Genomic DNA, 20007 nt, shown 5'->3' on the forward strand with positions numbered 1-20007 from the left:
TACATCAGTCATACATTACTACCATTACAACTATAAACGAAATTACATCTGGCAAAATAATGCACTCCCAATATGAAGTACTAACAAGGATTATCACAGTTCACTTTAACCCCAAGACTGTCAGAGGAGTTAAACACCAGTATCCTTCCATAATACCTTAATCTGTGAGATTTCATTGAACAAAACACCGGTCTGTAGGGTTTTACACAACACCAATCCACACTTTTCATAATAAATCAAGCAAGACATAAAGCATCCTAAATGCATCATTGGCTTGTCACCCATAACCAACTCCGGCCTACTGGATTGCACAGAAATTGACAACCATTAGGCATAGTCAAAAAAATGACAGACATGAAATTATAGTTGCCAAAACAATATGCACTCTCTGGCAAAAAAGGCCAAAAAAGTTTGATCACAGCAAATCTTCAACTCCAATGGGTTTGTCAGAGGGGTTATTCAGCACAAAAAGCCTTGCCTAATAGTCATTTGTGTGATTTTGTGTGACAAATACCTGCCTACAGGTTTTAACACAATGAAATAAGCCACTCTTAAAATTCTACTGCCTTTAACAAATTCTTCTAGCAATAAATGTGTTGCCTTTGATGATTTTGTCATAACAAACCGACCAGACATACAAATTAACTTTTCCCAATGAACCAATCAGGCCTACAGCATTGGCCAGTGACATGTCACCATCACCAGCTCAGTTCTTCTGTATTAAGTATAAGCTTTCCCACCAGGCAACCATTGAGTACAGTCAACAAACTGCGAACATAAGTAAAATTACAGCTGCAGAAACAACATACAATAACTGCTAGTAGAGCCTAACCAGAATTAGCACAGTGAAAATCTTTCATATCCCCAAGTTTGACACAGAGGGTAACCTTGCCTACTAAGGTAGTCTGTGGGATTCTAAGTGCCAAAATACCAGCCTACATGCTTTAACCGCTTCCGTGCGGCGCGAATTCCCCGCCCATGCTGACTCCGCCTTGCGCGGGCGGAGTCATGACGGAACGGTTCCGTCATCCGCACAGCTCACCCGACGTGCATGACGGAACCGTTCCGTCAACAGCATCGAAGGGGTTAACACATTTTGATAACAATCCACTGTTAAAACAGCGATTGGCCTTAACATATGCGCTTTGCAATAAGTAAGTAAGGACTAGGTTTGTCCTAACTTTTCAAAACAAACCGATCAGGCTTATATATTGATCATTGGGCTTTCACCATAACTAGCTTATGCCTGCTTCATTGGGCATACACTTTCCTACAGGGCACTCTTTCAGTGGAGGCATACAACTTCTGCGCAACCAAAATCTTACTGAAGGCAAGCAATATGTGGGAAAAGCTAAAAGCCCCACTCCCACCGTGATTCTGCAGTCTTTTTGTTGAGGACAAAGTATGGCAAAGCCATTCGGCCAAACTAGACTAAAAATAGTGCGCTCTGGAGGTCGAAGGGTGATTTGTAGTTGTTGGAACGGAAATGCCCACTGCATGGTATATAATAATGTTCCCTTGCCGGAATCCTGACAGGGTCTGGTATCCTGGTTTTTGACCCAAGCATCACATTAATCTAGTGTGTACGTAAAGGCCTAGGCCTCTACCTTGACATAAGTGAGGACTTGGACATGCCCTGTGACTTAAAAGGGGCACAGCAAGCATGGCCTTGTTTTACTGACATTGGATTATTGTCCCAGTCACGGGTTTTGCATGTAGAGAGGTGATGATTATGCATTGTGCATTTTTCTGGTTCTTGGGATGGAAAAGTCCCTTGCATGGTGATGGACGTGCACCCCTGCCCCAAGCGCACCAACTGTAAAGATGTCTGGATCCCCGATGTCGATATTTGTTGAGATGGGTGAACACGTACCATGTGTGTGTGCCATGACATCGGCCTGCTTTGACGATTATGGTCTTTTTGGACTGGGAAGGGTGCCCAAGGAGCTACCCTCAGTGGTGAAAGACTGCTGGCTTTACTAGGATTGAAGCAACACAAGTGTGTCGGTTGCAGTATCCTATGTAGTGATAAAGTAGAAATGAACAGGTCCCTCTTATCTATGTCACTGGAGTGAGGTCTACTAGCTCACTCTGTTAAATTCAAAGGCTGTGTGCTGAAAAAACCCTTGACCTACATCTGTTTGGTGTGAAGTGCTACGCAGCATGTGAGGTACACATGTGCTGGGTGGATGTGTCCTTGTGAATAGTACAGTGCAGGGATGGTGCAGTGCTGGACATTATGTGGATATTATATGCACGTGCTGGGTGTATGTGTATCCGTGAGAGGTACAGTACGTGAGGCATGTAGTGCTGTGCAGTGCATTTAAATTAAATGCATGCACTAGTTGTATGTGTGCTTCTGAATGGTACAATCCATGAAAGATTATGTTCCATTTTGGGAGGCTCAGGGATAACTGGGGGAACATGAGGAGGTAGAGTACCCCCCCCCCCCCATCCACCCCCCAAACCCCCAAGACATATTGGTAGATTGCTGCATTACTTTAAGATGGGTGGGACACACTGGAGGAAGAGAGAGCAGGTTCTCCAGTACACTTCAAAGGGTACTATCTGATTCAGAGAGAGGTCACAAGGAAGGGCCATGGACACATCACAGGAAGGAGATAGGGCTGAAAAGAGAATCAAAACAAAGGGCTGTGGTCCTTGGCCAGGCTTTTGATACACGCATCACAGTGTCTGACGTCAAGGTGTGAACCTCTAGTCACTTCCATGTCCTCTTGTTGTGGGTTATCAGATTTGGAGTTGCTCCTACTGTGACATACCACTTTGTGAAGGAAGGGCAGAGGAGAGGGCACTTCAAAGGCAGCAAACACGAACATAAACTTAAAGGACTCAGAATCTAAATCACATTTGGTGTCTGGAAATGGGCTACAAGACAGAGAGCTGAAGGACAATTTTGGGCAGCGCTGTCAAGCAGCCAGTCTGGCATCAAGGAGGAGCAGCTCTGTAAAACTTCTTGCTTGGACCTTGACTGGGTGCCAAGGCCTACCAGTTTCCGAGCTGGATGAGGGAACATCTTGCAGGGTCTTAAAAGCCACCTGTCTCTGGAGCACCAGTGCCTGCCAAGATCAATGTGCCCTCTGAGGGAGAGGAGAGCGCTGGAGGAAGTAAGGGATCCTGTTGATCAGATCCCTGTTGCGAGGTGTGAGGAAGTTGATGCTACAATGGTTTGGTCGATGCCCCTGAGCAGGGAAAAGTTGGCGACCCAATTATCCCAAAGGAGGGACACCATGAGCGGTGATCATTGCTGCACTCATTGGAACATAGTCCATGTGCAGAGCTAAGTCGGTGACACCGTATGCCAGGTGGGGAAGCTGTGAAAGTGCTGGAATGCCTATCGGGTTGGAGCCAGTGTGCGGACCCTAGTCAGCGACCCTATAGGTCAGCTGGGGCTGCCACGTGAAAAGGGAATAACTACTACTGCTAGAAAGAGGGAAAGAGGACTCTGGGACCCTCATATAAAACAGTAGAGCCCTTGACCTCAGAGGACTGTGTGTATTGTTTGTGAATGTCGTGTTTTACTTTGTATTCATACATAAATACTCCTTTTTCCCATAAAAGCAAGTATTTTACTAGACACTCATTTATAGCTGAACATATTTCGATTTGTAAGCCTGTGTTCACTCCCCTGTGTCTACATCTGTCCCCCCTTCTCAGAGAAGCCTTGGACTGCTCAACTCACGCTCCCACAGAGAGTCAATTGCTGAATGGGTACTTGGCACAGTTGTTCAGGATCCTTAGTAGGCTGGGCACCGGGACATGAGGAATATAAGGACTCAAACTCCACTGTGGGTCCAGTGACTCCTGCTTGCCCCATGGCGCTCTAAACGGGGTCTGACACTGGTGTCACTGAAGTGGGGCCTACTGGCCCACTTGTGTAAAGTTCTGCTGCCCTGCACTAACCCAGACCTTAGTGCTAACATCCCAAGTGATTATTGTGCGTGTTAGTGTATGCGACTTGTGTGGTACATGCTTTGTGTGCTGGATGAACCAGAGTAATGGAGACCTGTGGATTTCATTTTGGAAGCCCATGCACAAAAGATGAAGATGAGACTTTTTTTCCAAGACAGAGAAAGTGTAATGCTGACAACTCTTTAAGCTGGAGAGAGGAAACCTAGGCACTGGAGCGGGGAGACAAGACTCCTTATGAAACTCAAGTACGCCTTCTGCTGATTGGTCTTCCTGGGTATTAATAACTACAGGAGACACCCGTAGTCTCAGTCGAGACCTGGGTCATTGTAGTAACATGCAACAATGCCTCAACAGGAATCAATAAAGGGATACCATATGAGAAATAACTTAATTACAGTGTATACATTAAATGATGCCAAAAACGTCCCAGGGACATAATTGAGCTGTACTGTCAGCAAAAGACAGATTGTATTTACATAAATCAAAATGCAGAATCAATGGTGCTTTTGAGGTTGTGTACTAAGTGAACAGGGGAACACTTTGTGCTCGCGAATACATTTTTAAATGGCACAAGTGAAAAAAAAATAATATGAATGCTACAGCATACTGGGCAAGAATTCAAACCGAAGTTATGCACGAATCAATACAGTTATGAAGAAGTTTATAAAATCTTGTCACTAACAACATTGGGTGATAGCTGCCTAATGGATGAAAAATGAAAGAAGATCTAAAATAGAATATAAAAAAAGTACACTACACTACCGAGTAAAGCGTAAAGTTGAGTAGGGTCTACTGAAAAGGTACTTGGAAGGTTTCATATGTACCTTTGGAAGAAAAGACAAAATTACAAAAACGGGGGAGAGGTTGGGGGGGGGGCTGAGGTGGGAGGTATTAGTCTTCCTGTAGCACTGTTATCTGGTAGGCGGTGGGGGTGAAACAGTCTTGGTTGTAATGTAAGTGAACCCTTTAGAAGAGGCCAGCCTTTTGTCCTTCCCCGATCACGGTTCAGTGGGATTGTTGATAGTCAGGTGCAAAAAGCACACACCTCTCTGTGCCTCGGTCATGGGAACTGCATGCTGGGGGCTACCCTGCTGTGATGTGCATTATTGTACACAAAGGTTGGGTGTGAGGACACTTGCAAGTTCAATCATCCGAAACCAATTCTGAAAGAGCAAAGAATTCACATTTTTTAAAATTGTTTAATTGTTCTTCATGTGAATTAAGACACATTTTTAAACTGTATTCTATGGCACTAAATCTATGGATGAATGTATTGTTTTATATTGAATAAATGGTACAATTTTTTTTACTATCGTTCTATATTGTCTTTTAATTCATTTCATTCTATTGATGTTGTTGAATAACATTGTGGTTATGGTACTAATGGGCTTGAGTGTTTGCTAAGGGTTGCATTATTATTGTACTTCCATATTTGGAAAATAGGGACTTTCCTCTTGACTTTGTAAACCTCAACATCCTTACATCACCGCTAACAAGTAATAACTATTTGAGATCATGCTACATCAACAAACTACTTAAGTTGAAGCACTTTAAGAGGCCCTTCTCTGTCAGCACCCTCCAAGTTCTCCACTCCAGGTGCCCATTAACAATTCAGGTATGGTTGTTTTTAACAAAATGTATGTGAACTGTTTTTGTAAATTTAAAAATACCTTGGTCACCATACACTTGGCTAACTTCGACCTTTGTTTACATGCAGATGTGTGGAACAGAGTAAAATCCACAGATCGTGTCAAAGAGATGGCTTAGAGAAGGGGGCAATATGTGGGGTCCAATCCTTTAATTTGTGAATGGACATAGACAGCTTACCCACTTCATCAAAGAGATGTCCTGAAGAAGGTGTTGAGAAATACAGATTGTTTTTTTAAGTGACATAACTGCCATTAGAGCAGCATGTGCATTGGCACATTGGGCAATGGTGTGAGGGATCAAGGCACCCCAAGGAAATTTCAGTAGCAAAAAGGTGCGAATTGCTACTCGAGTACAGGTCCCAAGCAACAGGGGGGTAAGATGTGGGGCTTTTTCTCATTTTATGACACAAATGAGCAGACAGCCAGGCTGCTTTTGGACTCATGCCTAGGAGTGATGGTCCAGTAGTGTCGGCTGAGGAGTGGGTATTATTGGTGCTTCAGGGGTCAGGGGTATAAGGGCAAACCTAAACCCCTATTAAGACTGTTTTATCTTAATTCCTTGTTTGAATTAGACCTAGGTGGTAAATTCGGTTCCGTTCGCGGAATTTGGGTAATTTCACGTTCCGCGGAGAATGCAAAATTGCCCAAAATTCTGCGTTACGTGACTTCGCGAAATTTTTTGCTTGTTCGCGTTCACAAAATGCGTGTTCGCGAGATATTTCTCCCCGAGCACGCAAACGGCGTTTGCGAACAGTAAAAAGGCATCGCGAACAAGCAATTCCGTGTGTTAGCGGAATATCTGCGTGTTCGCAGAGATTTTTTACCGTTTCGCGGAGATTTGCGTAACGCCATTACGCAAATTCTGCCCATCCCTAATTAGGGCTCAGTGCACCCTTGCTTTGACACCATTGCTTTGGGCATTGAACCATTGGCCCAAGAAAGAAGAACAATGAAGTAGAGGACACACCTTACGTTGAGCCACAAAGAGATGGCAGAAAGCAAGATTGGAACGGTCTAACAAGGAGTGGAGAAAACGGTTTGCTTCACAGGGCATTAGCTCTCATGAGTATGGCAGGTGCAGTGGCACTGGAGCCCAAGACTGTGAAGGGCCCACTGCATCACAATTATGACTGTCTTACATTACAACTGAGGTGTAGTGGATTGCATAAGGGCTGACAGCACCTGTGCTGCAAAGAGGCAGTACACACAAGAGCTAATTTTTCTGACAAGACAGTCTATTTCAAGATTAGAGTGATGGCCAAGCTTGGTGGGGAAAGGGCGAAAGAGGCAGAGGGGATAGCCTGCTACTCAGGGCTTCATCTATCATTAGTGCAGATGTGTAGTTCACAAGGAGTAGTGTTTTATTGTCTATTTCAGTGTTTTCTATGTATTTTCTCATGTAGAACTCTCACATTTAGTGTGGTCCATAAGATACTGAAAAAGAACACCTGATGTGATCTTATACACCCGCTCCTTTCATTCAGCCCTACCCTTAAAACCCCACTACCCCCCTCAGTCTTTACATAACATTTTGGAGAGGAGCCCGACTTCAAAACATTTGGGGGGGGGGGGGGGGGGTTCAGAGTAAAAAAAGGCGGTGGAGTGAACCAGATATCTCTGTGCAAAAGCTCTACTGTTTATCTATAGAAAGCTCATTGCTTTTATGATTTCTGATTTGGCCAAGCAATGGTAGGGAAAGTAAGTAGTGTGTTCCTTAGTCTAGGCTCCAGAACAAAGAATCCACAGTTTTCTTATGGACAACCAACAACTGTTTCCCACTTTACAGTTCTCCCCATAAGTTACTCTAAACTCTTGTAGAGTGAGGCCTTTCTTTTTATCCATGAATGACCTGAAGCAAAGCTTCATATGCTATACGTTTGGTGAATGGCAATTAATGAAGACCTCTCCTGACCTCAGCAGTGACATCAAGTCTTCTAAACAGTGGCCAACAGCACTGCCACATTCAGAACCAACTTTGTTTGTAGGCTAAAAATCCAGGTCATTTCAACAGCCCATCAAGCAACGGATCAAGATTCAAATAACTTCATCTTCTTTAAGAAGGAGTACTAAACGTAGACTCCTCGTCACAAGCACAGGTTGTAACGTATGGGGCACTGGAATTATGTCTGCATTAGTGCTAGCTTCTCCATACCTTGCCCTAAAGCAAACCTTAATTTTCATCATCAAAACAGACTTCTCCATTACTAACTTGTCTGGAAGCAGCTACCAGGGTTGACATTTCAGTATAGTAGAAATATAGGTTTCTAGTACACAATTCATATGCATCTGTTGCCGAACTGCAACAAGAGGATAGATGGCGCTGAGGGGAGGACTGAAAAGAATATCATAATCACCATTTCTCTTCTTGTCGCCAGGGTATGAGGGGGCACAGCCCTTTCCTCTGGTCCAGGTCCACAGTATGCAATGTCATTTTCAGTTAGGCCATCCTTGCCTTACTTGCTGGTGTTGGAACTTAGGGGTCAGACCTCTTCTAGTGACTAACGTTGGTAAGAATGCCCTCTGACACACCCTTGTACTAACCAAGTGTCAGGGGGACTTGGGTCGATGAATGTGGCAAAGGTGAAGGGGTGGTATCACTTTGCTGGACACCCGTGTGCTGAAGAGCAGGAGGCTGGAGTGGCCGTTATTGGGGAACAGTAGGGTAGAATGCAGTGAATGCAGATTGCATTATGCTGCTCTTCGATTTCTAATTTTAGCCCTCATTGCTGATGATTACCACAGTCACTCCATGAGAAGGTGTCGCTTTGAGGTTGGAGTGCATTCCATCAGTTTCCTCATGAGTAGATGCACTTTCAGAATTCGTGGTTTAGCAAGCTAAATGCTCCTATCAGTGATGGGGGTGTGTTATAGCTCCTGTGCACATGTAGCTTCTACTGATAGTCCCTTGTTGATCTGGGCAGCAGGGTGAGCCCAATTGCTTATACTTGGTGGTCTTGCAACGACACCGCTTACCTTGAAACGTGGGCTTAGGAGGAATCCTCTGCATTGAATCAGCGGTCTCAATGTTAAGACAATTTTGCTTTGAATGTCAGGAAAATTGATCTGATTTGAGATGGGGCAGTCTCAAGCTCCACCCTCTTTTGGTGAAATGGGTTTGGAAAATTTTTCAAAGCTGGGCCTATGGGAAGCAAACCTAGACTATCTTGACACTCATGGTTGATTCAGGACATACTGTACGCGCTCCTTGTACGTGGGTCATTTTGCTGGATGATCCAACACACTAATAACATACTCTCTATGCCGCTTCCTCCATCCCCTCTCCGGACATTCACTAGACCTAATATCATGCCTACTATAATATCGAGGCCAGTCAAGCCGAGCAACCCTCCCTGGCTCCCCTGTGCTGGTTTGATGCCGAGAATTGGAGCTGTGAAGGTTGGAAAGAGAGTCTCCAGACACTTTGGCAAAGTGACTGAATGAGGGGGAAGAGATACGGAGGGTGGGACACCACTGATGAGACAAGATGACACGATACTTCGAGCTTAGTGACCTGGATAGAAGGAACATAGTTCTGCCCAAAACAGACAAAGAAAATTGAACTTCTGGAATACCCACGGGATGGCGCAGAGGCAGGTCTAACATCGACTCCAGCCCAGGTGAGCAAAGGAAGGTGGGCATAATATGTATACACATACGATGTAGCCACAACGAAACACTAGCACACATCCAACACAATGCAGGTACAGTACACAGGTGGTCATTACTGTGCTCACAACAGTAACTCATTCTGACAACATACACTCAACACTACTTGTAAGCGCCTGTGTAAACAGAACTGCATTTTACCAGTTAAGAAACAACCTCCAGCAAAACATATTAGACAGAAAATTAGGAGGATATTGTAAATAGCTGGTTACCTACAAGACCACCACTGTAACCACCATTAGAATAACGATCTCAATCTCCAAAAGAGTACTTTATTCTGAACAAAACAGATTCAAAGTTCAATACACGGATCTCCGAGGTTACACCAGCTGTCCACTGGCCATAAAACATCACATCGCTCAATGAGAACATACAACATACCAAACAAACGCCCATCAAATACTACACATGTTTCAAGCGATGCAAAAGCACAGAACACTTCAGATGGCAATATATAGCATCCGATCATACCTCACCGGAAGCAGCTAAAGGATCAGACTCCCACCCTTTTTCTCCAACCCTGCGAAAATCACCTGCGGAGACCCACAGGGTTCACCCATGAGTCCCACCCTCGCCAACATCTACATGCCCCCCTCACAGCCCTCAGACAACAGGGCTTCAACATCGTAGCCTACGCCGACGACACCCAGTTCATCCTCTCCCTCACCAGAGTCCCCACCACCCCCAAACTCAACTTCCAGAAAGGAATGAAAGACGTCGCAGTCTGGATGACCAACAGCTGCCTCAAGCTCAACGCCGAGAATACAGAAGTCCTTGGTACCACCCCTTCTGCATGGGACAGCACCTGGTGGCCGACTGCCCTCGGAAGCCCACCTACCCACTCAGACCACGCCAAGAACCTCGGTATCGTACTAGACTCTTCACTCACCATGAACTGACAGGTCAACGCCGTCACCTCCAGCTGCTTCAAAACCCTCCGCAGGACCTTCAAGTGGATCCCCCCCGAGTCAAGGAAGACAATCACCCACAGACTTATCACCAGCAGACTGGATTATGGAAACGCACTCAACGCCGGCATAAACGAGTCCCTACTCTGCAAACTCCAGACAATACAAAACACTGCCGCCAGACTCGTCCTAGGCATCGCCCGACAAGAACACATCAGTCAACACCTACGAAGTCTCCACTGGCTTCCCGTGGAGAAAAGAGTCACTTTCAAAATCCTCACTCACGCCTACACAACAACTGACCCAAATACCTCAATGACAGAATCAACTTCCAAGTACCCAAAAGAAACCTCCATCCTTCCAACCAAGCACTGGCTGAAACCCCGCGCATCCACAGAGCCAGAGCAGGCGGAAGATCCTTCTCTCACATTGCAGCCAAGACCTGGAACGAGCTACCAGCAGTAATCAGACGTGTCCCCTCCCTGAACACCTTCAGGAAGACCCTCAAGACCTGGCTCTTCGGCTAAGCAGATCTGTGCACACCCCCCGCACCCACCTTCCCAGCGCCTTGAGACCCTCACGGGTGAATAGCGCGCCTACAATTCCCTGATTGATTGATTGATGGCACTAGGCAGCATTCAGAATACAGTTGGCCAACAATGCAGAACCTTTACCCGGAAAGGATGGGCTGTCACTCTTGCAAAAGGTTATGAGCAAATATTGAATTTTCTTTTTAAACAGTCTGTTTAAACTGAGGCACTGCCAATGGCTTCAGAAAAAGTAAACAGGAAGCAAAGTTTAACTCAGACTGCCGAGTAATTCAATTAGTCTTTAATAGTCTTTAAACACTGGCAAATCACAGGCATGTGCGAACATTCCACAAAATCAATAGAGTGGGGAAAATATAATCAAAGAACCGACACCAAATAGGAAACAGAAAAAACGGCTTCATTATTATCACAAATATTCCTGTGTGCAAAAAAAATCTACGATCTTCATCTCTGCTACCTATACCCAAAAGAGCCTATGTTCCGAATCCCCCATTATGCCTGGCCTACTGTTCACATGGCACCCGGTCTAATCGAATACTTTAAGACCCCCGCTCTAGCTGCTTGCATCCACCACGGACAGGAGCTTGTGATTCTTACTTACTAGTATGTAGTCAGCCCACATATCCCGGGCAGATTTCAGTGCCGCTTGCCGCAGCTTCATCACATACTCATAGCGGGTGCTCGACCAGTGCTTCGGGCCTTCCTCGTCCGGGTAGGACCTGCAATGGTCAAGAAGAGTGTGCACAGAAAGACACAACTGGGCGGGTGTAAAAGAAAGATAACACTGAGGTATGCAGCAAAGGAAAAGAACCAATGGCAAACAGGAGAATCATGGCCGGACTGGGGATCCAATAGCAACCCTGGCGAAAATGCTCAAACCAGCCCCGGCGAAAATGCTCAAACCAGCCCCCTCTCCCTTTCACTTCTTGCTGTATCTCCGTTTCCATCCATCCATTCTCTCTCCTCTCCCTCTCATCTCTTTTTCACTATCTCTCTCTCTCACACACTAGAAGCCTCCTTGGGCCTACTGCGATTTTCCTCTGCGAGATGGGGAAAGTGACAGAAGCACCAGGAGCTCCCCATATTTTAAAAAAACGACCTCCAGTAACACCAGTCCACCAAGGAAAAGCCCGGTGAAATAAAAGGCTAATTCACCCCTAGAAGGGACTGAGCACTCGCAAGACCAATCAACAAGACAGAATAAGACAAAAGTAAACCTTGACAAAAGAACATTGTGATGTTTAGGACAACACGAAGAATTAAAGATCAGTTTACAGGATAAACCAAGCGGATGGATCTCTGGGGCAGTAATTATGAGGAGAATGGAGATATGACTGGCTGCAGATAATCTGTCATAAAAAGCAACTGCTGACTTGGAGGGAAAGAGGTGGACAAGAAGCACATGTCTGACTCACCTCGGCTCATCCAATGGCCGCCACTCCACATAGTGGTACTGGGTCTGCACATTTATCAGCCACTCCCTCAGCAATGCGGTCGTATTGTCCACGTTGTGGTCCGTTGCCACCCTGCAAGATACCAAACAAATGTTGTGATCAGCAAAACGTACTGTGGTCGGCATATCTCAGACAGAGAGAACGATTGTCTACTCAGAGACTAACTTAAGTGCTGTTAGATTAAGGGATACCTTTAGTGTGTTGCAAGCCATCTGAGGGGATGCTCAGGAGTGTTTGGGACCCAGTACCAGCACAGAAGCCTAACTGCAGTAAAGCTACGCACATGCCTCCCTGAAGAGGCTTGTTTTCAGTTAGTGTTTGAACAGTTCAGAGAATTTAATTGCACATAGTTTTGTGGTAAGTTGAGCCAGATGCAAACCTCCTGCAACGCGAGAATCCGGTCGCCGTATTTGGCTTATGGTTTCAGTGAATCTGAATTAGTGAAAAGAAGACTGCGGTTGGATAGTTACTGTATATTTCCAGACAGCGCGACATGTGCTCATTTGGCTTCCTCAGCTGCCAACTACACATAAAGTCTCCTTTGCGGAGGACCCTCCTTACGCCTTTCCCCCCCCATCTCAAACGATGACACCGCTTGAGCCAGCTCAAGTAAAGAATAATTTAATCCTCTCCAAGTAATCACAAAATTATCATATCCCCCATATTTTCCCCTCAAACTCCTTTCTCCGATCCCATTGCGCACGAAGCATGGGGTTGATTACATCAAGCTATATATCAGCCCTCTTCTAACTAGTCCACATCTGTCCTGAACCTCTAGTCCGCCAAGAGCTAATTAATGATGCACTCCGGGGCTGCGAAAGAAACTCTGCAGGGACTGCTTTCTACCCCCAGGAAAGGCTCGGAATGCACCACAAAATCCACACCCTCAATCAAACCTTATGTCCTCATGTGCCCCCCAGTGCATGCATTTTCTCCAGCTATACCATAAGTAGCTCCCAAATGGTACACACGCCAGCCTTTGCACTTAAATCCAACTGTGCCACCTGGAGGTGTGGGTTACTTTCTTGTTTAGCACCACTCTAGTGTAATACTACTCCACTCATATTCCCAATGACCTTAGAGTTACAATCGGCCCAAGCACGCTCTGGCTGCTCTGCAGATTCGAGTCCATGTACAGGGCGGGGGTACACGCAGGTGATCGGCACCCACCCATTATTCTCACAGTGTGGGTGCAGTCCACACTGCCAAGAAGTTGGGCCCCACTGAAATATGCTATACTCCTCCAGGTGTAATTTTAAGACACAAGGACAAATTCAGCAGCGCCTGCAAGTTGTCTGCTTTTGCTTGGAGCAGCAACATGCAGGCTGCGGGGGGGGGGGGGGGGGGGGGGGTTGTTTCAAATTCTAGCTGGGTCCAAAACATAGACGAGGTTAAGGGGCCATCGGGCTTCTTTTGTTAAGAGTATTTTGGCTGGGAGCTATTTGCAGACTCACACTTGGATGTAGATACAATGGAGGGGAAACAAAGGAGCACAAGCTTATTGCTTAACAAGAACTTGAGACATTGTTTTTTCTTTGATCATTCCCTGTATACAAGAGATATGCAATGCACTGTAAGAATGTCAGATGTGTAGGCCTGTCCCAGTATCATACCACTATTTAGTTCCATTTCTTTTATATCTTGGGTGTCAGAGCGATTTAGATCACACGTCCAGGTAATACTAAGACGATAAATCATAAATGTGCAAATCAAGGTACAGGACGTGCTACATAAGAAAGTGAGGGTTACAAAGTGTAGGCGTCACATGTCCTTCATAGCGCCTGGCCGTGTTACATTTGAAGGAGTACAATTTATGAGCGATAAGTAAAAGGGTCTCCGTTAAAAACAGTAACCCACTTACCTATCTACATTAAAACAAAACCTCCCACCTGCATGCTACATGGTGTGTTTAGAAGTAGAAACATTAACCCTCTATGCTACTTTGATTCAAAACTGAGACTAGACAAAATATAAATCCCTCCAAAAAAAGCATGAACCTCCTGAGTTACCTTACCATTATTAGTGTTCCTGGAGATTTACTGGGCACACAAATATCTATCAGCATAATATACTTTCAAATGCAACTAATTAAGCAGAACAGATTTACTGCCACGTTTCTACTTTCTGCCAAGTTATTTGTGGCAGAGTTGGAAAAAATAATGTATGAATTTGCTGGAGTTGTGTCACTTTTTTGGCACAACCCCGACACAAAATCTAATTTGTTAAATCATGTAATGCACTCGAATGTACTCATAGACTTGCTAAACATGTGTGAGGTCTTAAGATCCAATGTCATTTCTTGTGAAATCACTTCCTGTGACGTCAGGGGTTGTGATGCTACTTCTTGTGATGCCAATGTTGTCACACGCCATAATGTCATGTGCACACTGCCTAACTTGGTTAGTCCCCCACTTCTTTTATTATGACTTGTGCAATACCCCCGTATGTCCTGCTACCATCACATGGAGATCCGCCTTCACTGGTGTCTGTCACCGCCCAACATGTTGCCTCATTTAAAATATTTACAACAACATTATTGATTTAAGAGATTTATAAAAACAAATACGAAACTGCAGCACACATTTTGGTATGTATGCATGTAAAATTCCTCCGCACGCTTGGTGGTAAATGCTAGATTGTAAACCAGGCTCAAAAGTGTACTGGAAGCCAGAGAAATGCGGGTTAAATAAGGTCTCTGTGGAGAAAGGCATATGCGGCTCTAGCAACAAGACTGTGGGTGGGCTGTTTGTTAAGGCTTTACATTAGAATGCCACTTAAATCCTAGCCTCCTAACTCGCAGATATTTCACAATGAACAGCTGCAGGCATGGAGGGTTCAGTCTCAAGATTTGTAGATGGCTGAATGCTTGTTTAAACACATTTGTGAGACATTTTAGAGATGTATAAAACCCCACAAACTTGGATTTTTTACGTGGGAGGAGATATACTTTTCCATTGGCAAGCAAGTTACCTAGTAGATAGACATCCGTTAATCACTTTTTTTTAATGAATTAGAGGACACCCAAGTCTCTCGGCCAGGACGGCCGACCAGTGCTGTAGTTTTAAGGGGCAGGGACGGTCACCGTCACACGTATTAAATACCAACCTGATGCCGTAGGAGCTAGATTTGAGCCCTTCTCAAGTACTTCTCTTTACATTGAGTGACCAACTAATGAAGACTTTCCTAGGACACGAGGGCTACAGCCAGCAGCAACCCAAGGACACAAACTTGTATGGCCAGTGCCCTGCCAACCACCACCAAAGTTCAACAGAACAGTATAGCAAGCAACTCCTCCCATACCATACTCGCCAAAAATATACAACCATCTCAAAATTGGCTTTAAAACTCAAATCTCAACCACTGTAAATATTGTTACGGACACACACAAAAATGGAACATTTAGAACACCTACATGGTACACTTTCCAAATTAAGCTATCCCCACCTGCTGATAATAGGCAACCAAAACCAAGCAAGGCACCACAAGACGTCACTGGCAAAACAAACAGCCACACTAAGTAACCTATATCAAACCCTAAAAATTATCTCCATAAATTAAAATGTCACCAAACACAACCTACCTCCCTGTAAGCAATGCCTGCTCCCCCGACCAAGGTATCGGGTTTTGTGCTTAAAAAAATATAATCGCAGACTTTAGCCTCACTCACTTCAGTTACTAGGAACAGACTGCCTGAATACTCAAATATAATAACTCCACTGCAAATAAAAATAACAAAAGTAAAAAAATATTTTTATTTTCATCGCCAACAGCTCTAACTTTAACAAATGTGATACCTATTGCATTGCAAATGCTTGTTCAAAGAGTCTTCATTTGAAAGTAGCCACTAAATGTGGGGTGAATTGTGTACAAGAGCGTGGACTGCAAGACCCAATGGCCCTATGCACAGCCGACCTCAGTCTCGCTCAGTCTTCCAAGAGAACACAATGCTTCCACAACCAACCTGCAGACTCAAGTTTTGCTGATAAAGTATCCTGAAACAACAGTATCAATCTTCCTGCTGAAGGAGTCAACTATGTGTAGTTTGTGCCATAATGGCCACGATTCTCAGGCTAGAGAAGAATGAAGGCATTACCTGACTTCTGCTGGTGGGTGAAGATGGGAGGCATGGACTCCATCTGATGGGTGAACCCTATGCATGTGATTGATTCATATACCACAGGTGACGCTTATTCCGCCATAGTCAGAGTGCTGACCTCACACTTGCGCAATGCTGTTCAGTGGACAGAATATTACACAAACTGAAGCTGCTGCTTACAGTGGCTTTTCAGGATCAGAGAGACTACTCAACAATGAATATGGTCATGCTGCTACCTTCTCACACATGCAGAGGCACATCTCGCCAATGTGCAAGTCCAGATGACATACAGAAATTGCACTCCCGAGAGAATATGGCACTGCCATGCCAGATGAAGAAAGATTGTGCACATGTCCAGTTTGTTTAGGAGAGTACTTCATTCAGAATTGCTTGTAAAAATATGGTCTATATATTCGAGCATGAAATTAAATTACAAATATATAATTTTAACAATAGTTAAAGAGGGGAAAGCCGATAATCCAAACGTTCCCTGTGCCGTGCCCCCGATAAAGAGTGCCTCATCTCTTGCTGTTGGGTACTCGCTATTCAATCCCACACTGTATCGCTTCCTACAGAGGTCTCAATGGCAAGAGTCGCATCCCCATTGCTTTTGTAAGAATCACACTGGAAAGTCTCAGCACCTCACCATTTCTTTTATCTACCAAGTTTTCGCTTCCTAACAAGGTTCTCACAAGTAAGCATCTTTCAGCCCACCTGAGCGATTTGTTAAGATGAGACCTATAGAGCAGCACTTCCGTCAAGATCCATTCACGGCAAGAGCTGGTGAAAAATTAATAAAGGCCAAAATTATACTGCAAAATGTGCTTGTATGCACCCCTACACAGACCCATAGAGGTTAACATCAGATTAACAGACTTGCACAGTCTCAACAACAAAACTCTATCCTACGTCCCATTTTTCAAGACGGGTTTCAGCTGTGAAGGGGGTACTCCACTGACCAAGCACGCAGAATACTAAAATATGTAGCTTTTCATGACCTGCAGCTCTCTCGTGAACAATATTTTTCCTCCAGCCCTCCTCACCTGAAATGACTTTTGCACAACAAAAAGTCTGGTTATGACATGCTGTGCATCCACAATATTGACAAACAGTAATGTGTACACAAACATTATTCGGATAGGGACAGTCTCAGGAACATTTTTTGCAGCCAAGGACTACAAACCTACTTCTCATTGACAGGGCTTTTGCAAAGTGATCTTAAGTAATACACTCACCCTTCAGCTCCGTACGGATAAGTATATGATTTGGATCCGACAAGCAGTCCCTCTCTAAGCAATTTTTTGTAACAACAAATGTCCTTCTTTGAAGCCCTCCAGCAACTGCAGCAAAGATGGTGTGCAGAAGCCACAAAAAGGTCGAGCTTGCATGAGAAAGAATGGCAACCTAAATTCACTAGAAGGCCTTAACTACAGTTTTCAGTAGAGAACCCATGACCATGCAGAAGCACGGTCTACAAAGCGAGACATTCTGCTTCTTTGGCTAGTCCCCTCATCCAAACTGTGCTGTTCCAAGCAAGAAACATTTGTCAACTAAGAGAAGTGCTACACCGCACCAGTCTCCGGCAACAGCACACTGCCTACGTGGGGCCACACAGGCAGAAGCCAGGAGCTCTAACCTCATGTAATCAATTCTTCAAAAAATACGATAGGAAGTACAGAGAGGGAAAGCAAGCTTTTGGTCAGCACCCTACAGGCATTGGTTTTCATGAGTTTTGCATGTAAAGGGTGTACATCAACAGCAAGGATGGTTAAAGTGTCCCATTTTGTGTGTGTGTTATATATATATATATATATGAGACAATCCCTGCTTGCTCTCGCGGGAGCCCAATCCTGGATACCACAGCGCAGAAGAAGAGAGGAGACCCAAGTGCAGGTGAGCAGTGTGTTTTATTTAGTTGGGAAGACGGCACACCTCAGCATGACGTTTCGGCCTTCAAGGAGGCCTTGATCACATGACGCATGCTTGGGAGGAGGCAACTTTTAAAGTGCATATGCTGGTCTTAATGTTAAATCATTGTGGGAACATGGTCACATGCAAAATATCTTGAGTCATAGACAGACAACATTTCAATGCTGATTGCAACGCACATCTCGGGATAATCCCTGATTACAGCCTAAATCACAATGTGCAAACAACCGTAAGTAAAGTGCTAATGCCATACTGTCATTTTTAGGAATACTAGTTAAAAAATCACGGGAAAATCCAATTTAAGAGATTCAAAATGCAGTGCAAAATTGGCAAGGTGCAAGACGCCAGTAAAGTGCAAATAGTGTTATGTAAACAATTGTCATCTCAATAAATAACAATTATACACTTGATCTAAAATATCAAGTTAAAAGCAGGTGTAGAAAAATAAATTATATATATATATATACATATATAAAACCATGAATGTACAAGTATATTCATAATAAATATATATACACCAAACATACACTATTTACACAAGATGAGACCTCAGGTGACCAGAATACATAGCTGCCTAAATGCATTTTAAGCCTGTACACCGAGATCGCAGCATCCTGACTCCATTCTACGCACTAGCCAATCATGTGTCTATGTTCTGCTAGAGGGTAGACAGGAGAGGAGATGTAAACCAACCACAAGGATTGGAGAACATCGCAGCCTCACCTCCCACACCTCCATGCTAAGGCAAGTAACCATAAATTGAACAACACCATTCCAGCATTACGCATAAGAGTGAAAAGTGAAGTAAAAAGTTTTTGTGTGCATTTTTTTGAGTATTTTATAAAGTTTTTTATGAATCTTCTTGTTTTCTATATTATCATACTTTATCATAATAGATGTTATACTTAGCATTTGATGCATCATCATGCAGCCTAAGCCTGGGCTGCACTGCACACTGAAACCATACGCAACACTAGACATGTACTAGTCATTGGACAGAGAATATCATATATTCACATCCAGTTGGATAACTTGGCAGAATAACTAAGTGGATGAGTTTGGGATGGATGGTTCAGAACCACTAGGTACACTTATGTTGGTAATTCAGAGACAAGTGTAAAAGTCTTCTGTGGAATTTAATCCCCCCGGGGCTCGACTATCCATTTCCAGTATATACCTGGTCTCCAGTTTTCTGAGGGCACCATCCCTGTCACTTCCTCTTCTTAAAGGGCCCACACAATCTACAGCATAGTAACGCAGAAGGGTGCTATCATTGTTGTGGTGCTCCTTGAAATGGCGGGCCACCGGATACGCCGGGTCATTGGTGTTGATGGCCCTTATGTGCTGGAGTATCCTCTTGTGCACCTGCAGCTTGGTGCTACACACATACCGCAGGGCACACGGACACTCCAGCACATAAACCACATATTCACTCTTGCAAGTCAGTTGTTTTTTGATCTTGCGTGCATTGGGGGTGAATGGGACTGCATATTCAGTTTTATTAAGCCCATATGATAGGAAGTACAGAGAGGGAAAGCAAGGGTTTGGTCAGCACCCTACAGGCATTGGTTTTCATGAGTTTTGCATGTAAAGGGTGTACATCAACAGCAAGGATGGTTAAAGTGTCCCATTTTGTGTGTGTGTCATATATATATATATATATATATATTACCTACTGGCGGTCGCCAGTAGGTAGTTATAGTTAGGATTTTTTTCAATGCAAAATCTCAAAATTCTATTGTGAATAACTTTGGCGCCGGATGACGAATCTGCATGAAAAGTTCCTCAAATTTGCCTCGCGAGGCTCCGGTCCTCCCTTGAAAG

The 20007-nt window shown here is 44.4% G+C and overlaps 1 protein-coding gene across 1 annotated transcript in view; it reads right to left on the reverse strand.

Annotated features, from left to right (window-relative positions):
- The window catches only part of COLGALT1 (collagen beta(1-O)galactosyltransferase 1), a 108351-nt gene that overhangs the window by 40495 nt on the left and 47849 nt on the right, over positions 1–20007 (reverse strand). Inside the window, exons 2-3 of the mRNA XM_086961307.1 lie at positions 12120–12230; positions 11306–11423 (exon numbers count right to left, since the gene is read on the reverse strand). Of these exons, the coding sequence (XP_086817433.1) occupies positions 11306–11423; positions 12120–12230 (229 nt within the window). The remainder of the gene's footprint in view (positions 1–11305; positions 11424–12119; positions 12231–20007) is intronic.

The sequence above is a fragment of the Lissotriton vulgaris genome, chromosome 1_1, assembly GCF_964263255.1.
Source record: "Lissotriton vulgaris chromosome 1_1, aLisVul1.2, whole genome shotgun sequence".
NCBI classification, from domain to species: Eukaryota; Metazoa; Chordata; class Amphibia; order Caudata; family Salamandridae; genus Lissotriton; species Lissotriton vulgaris.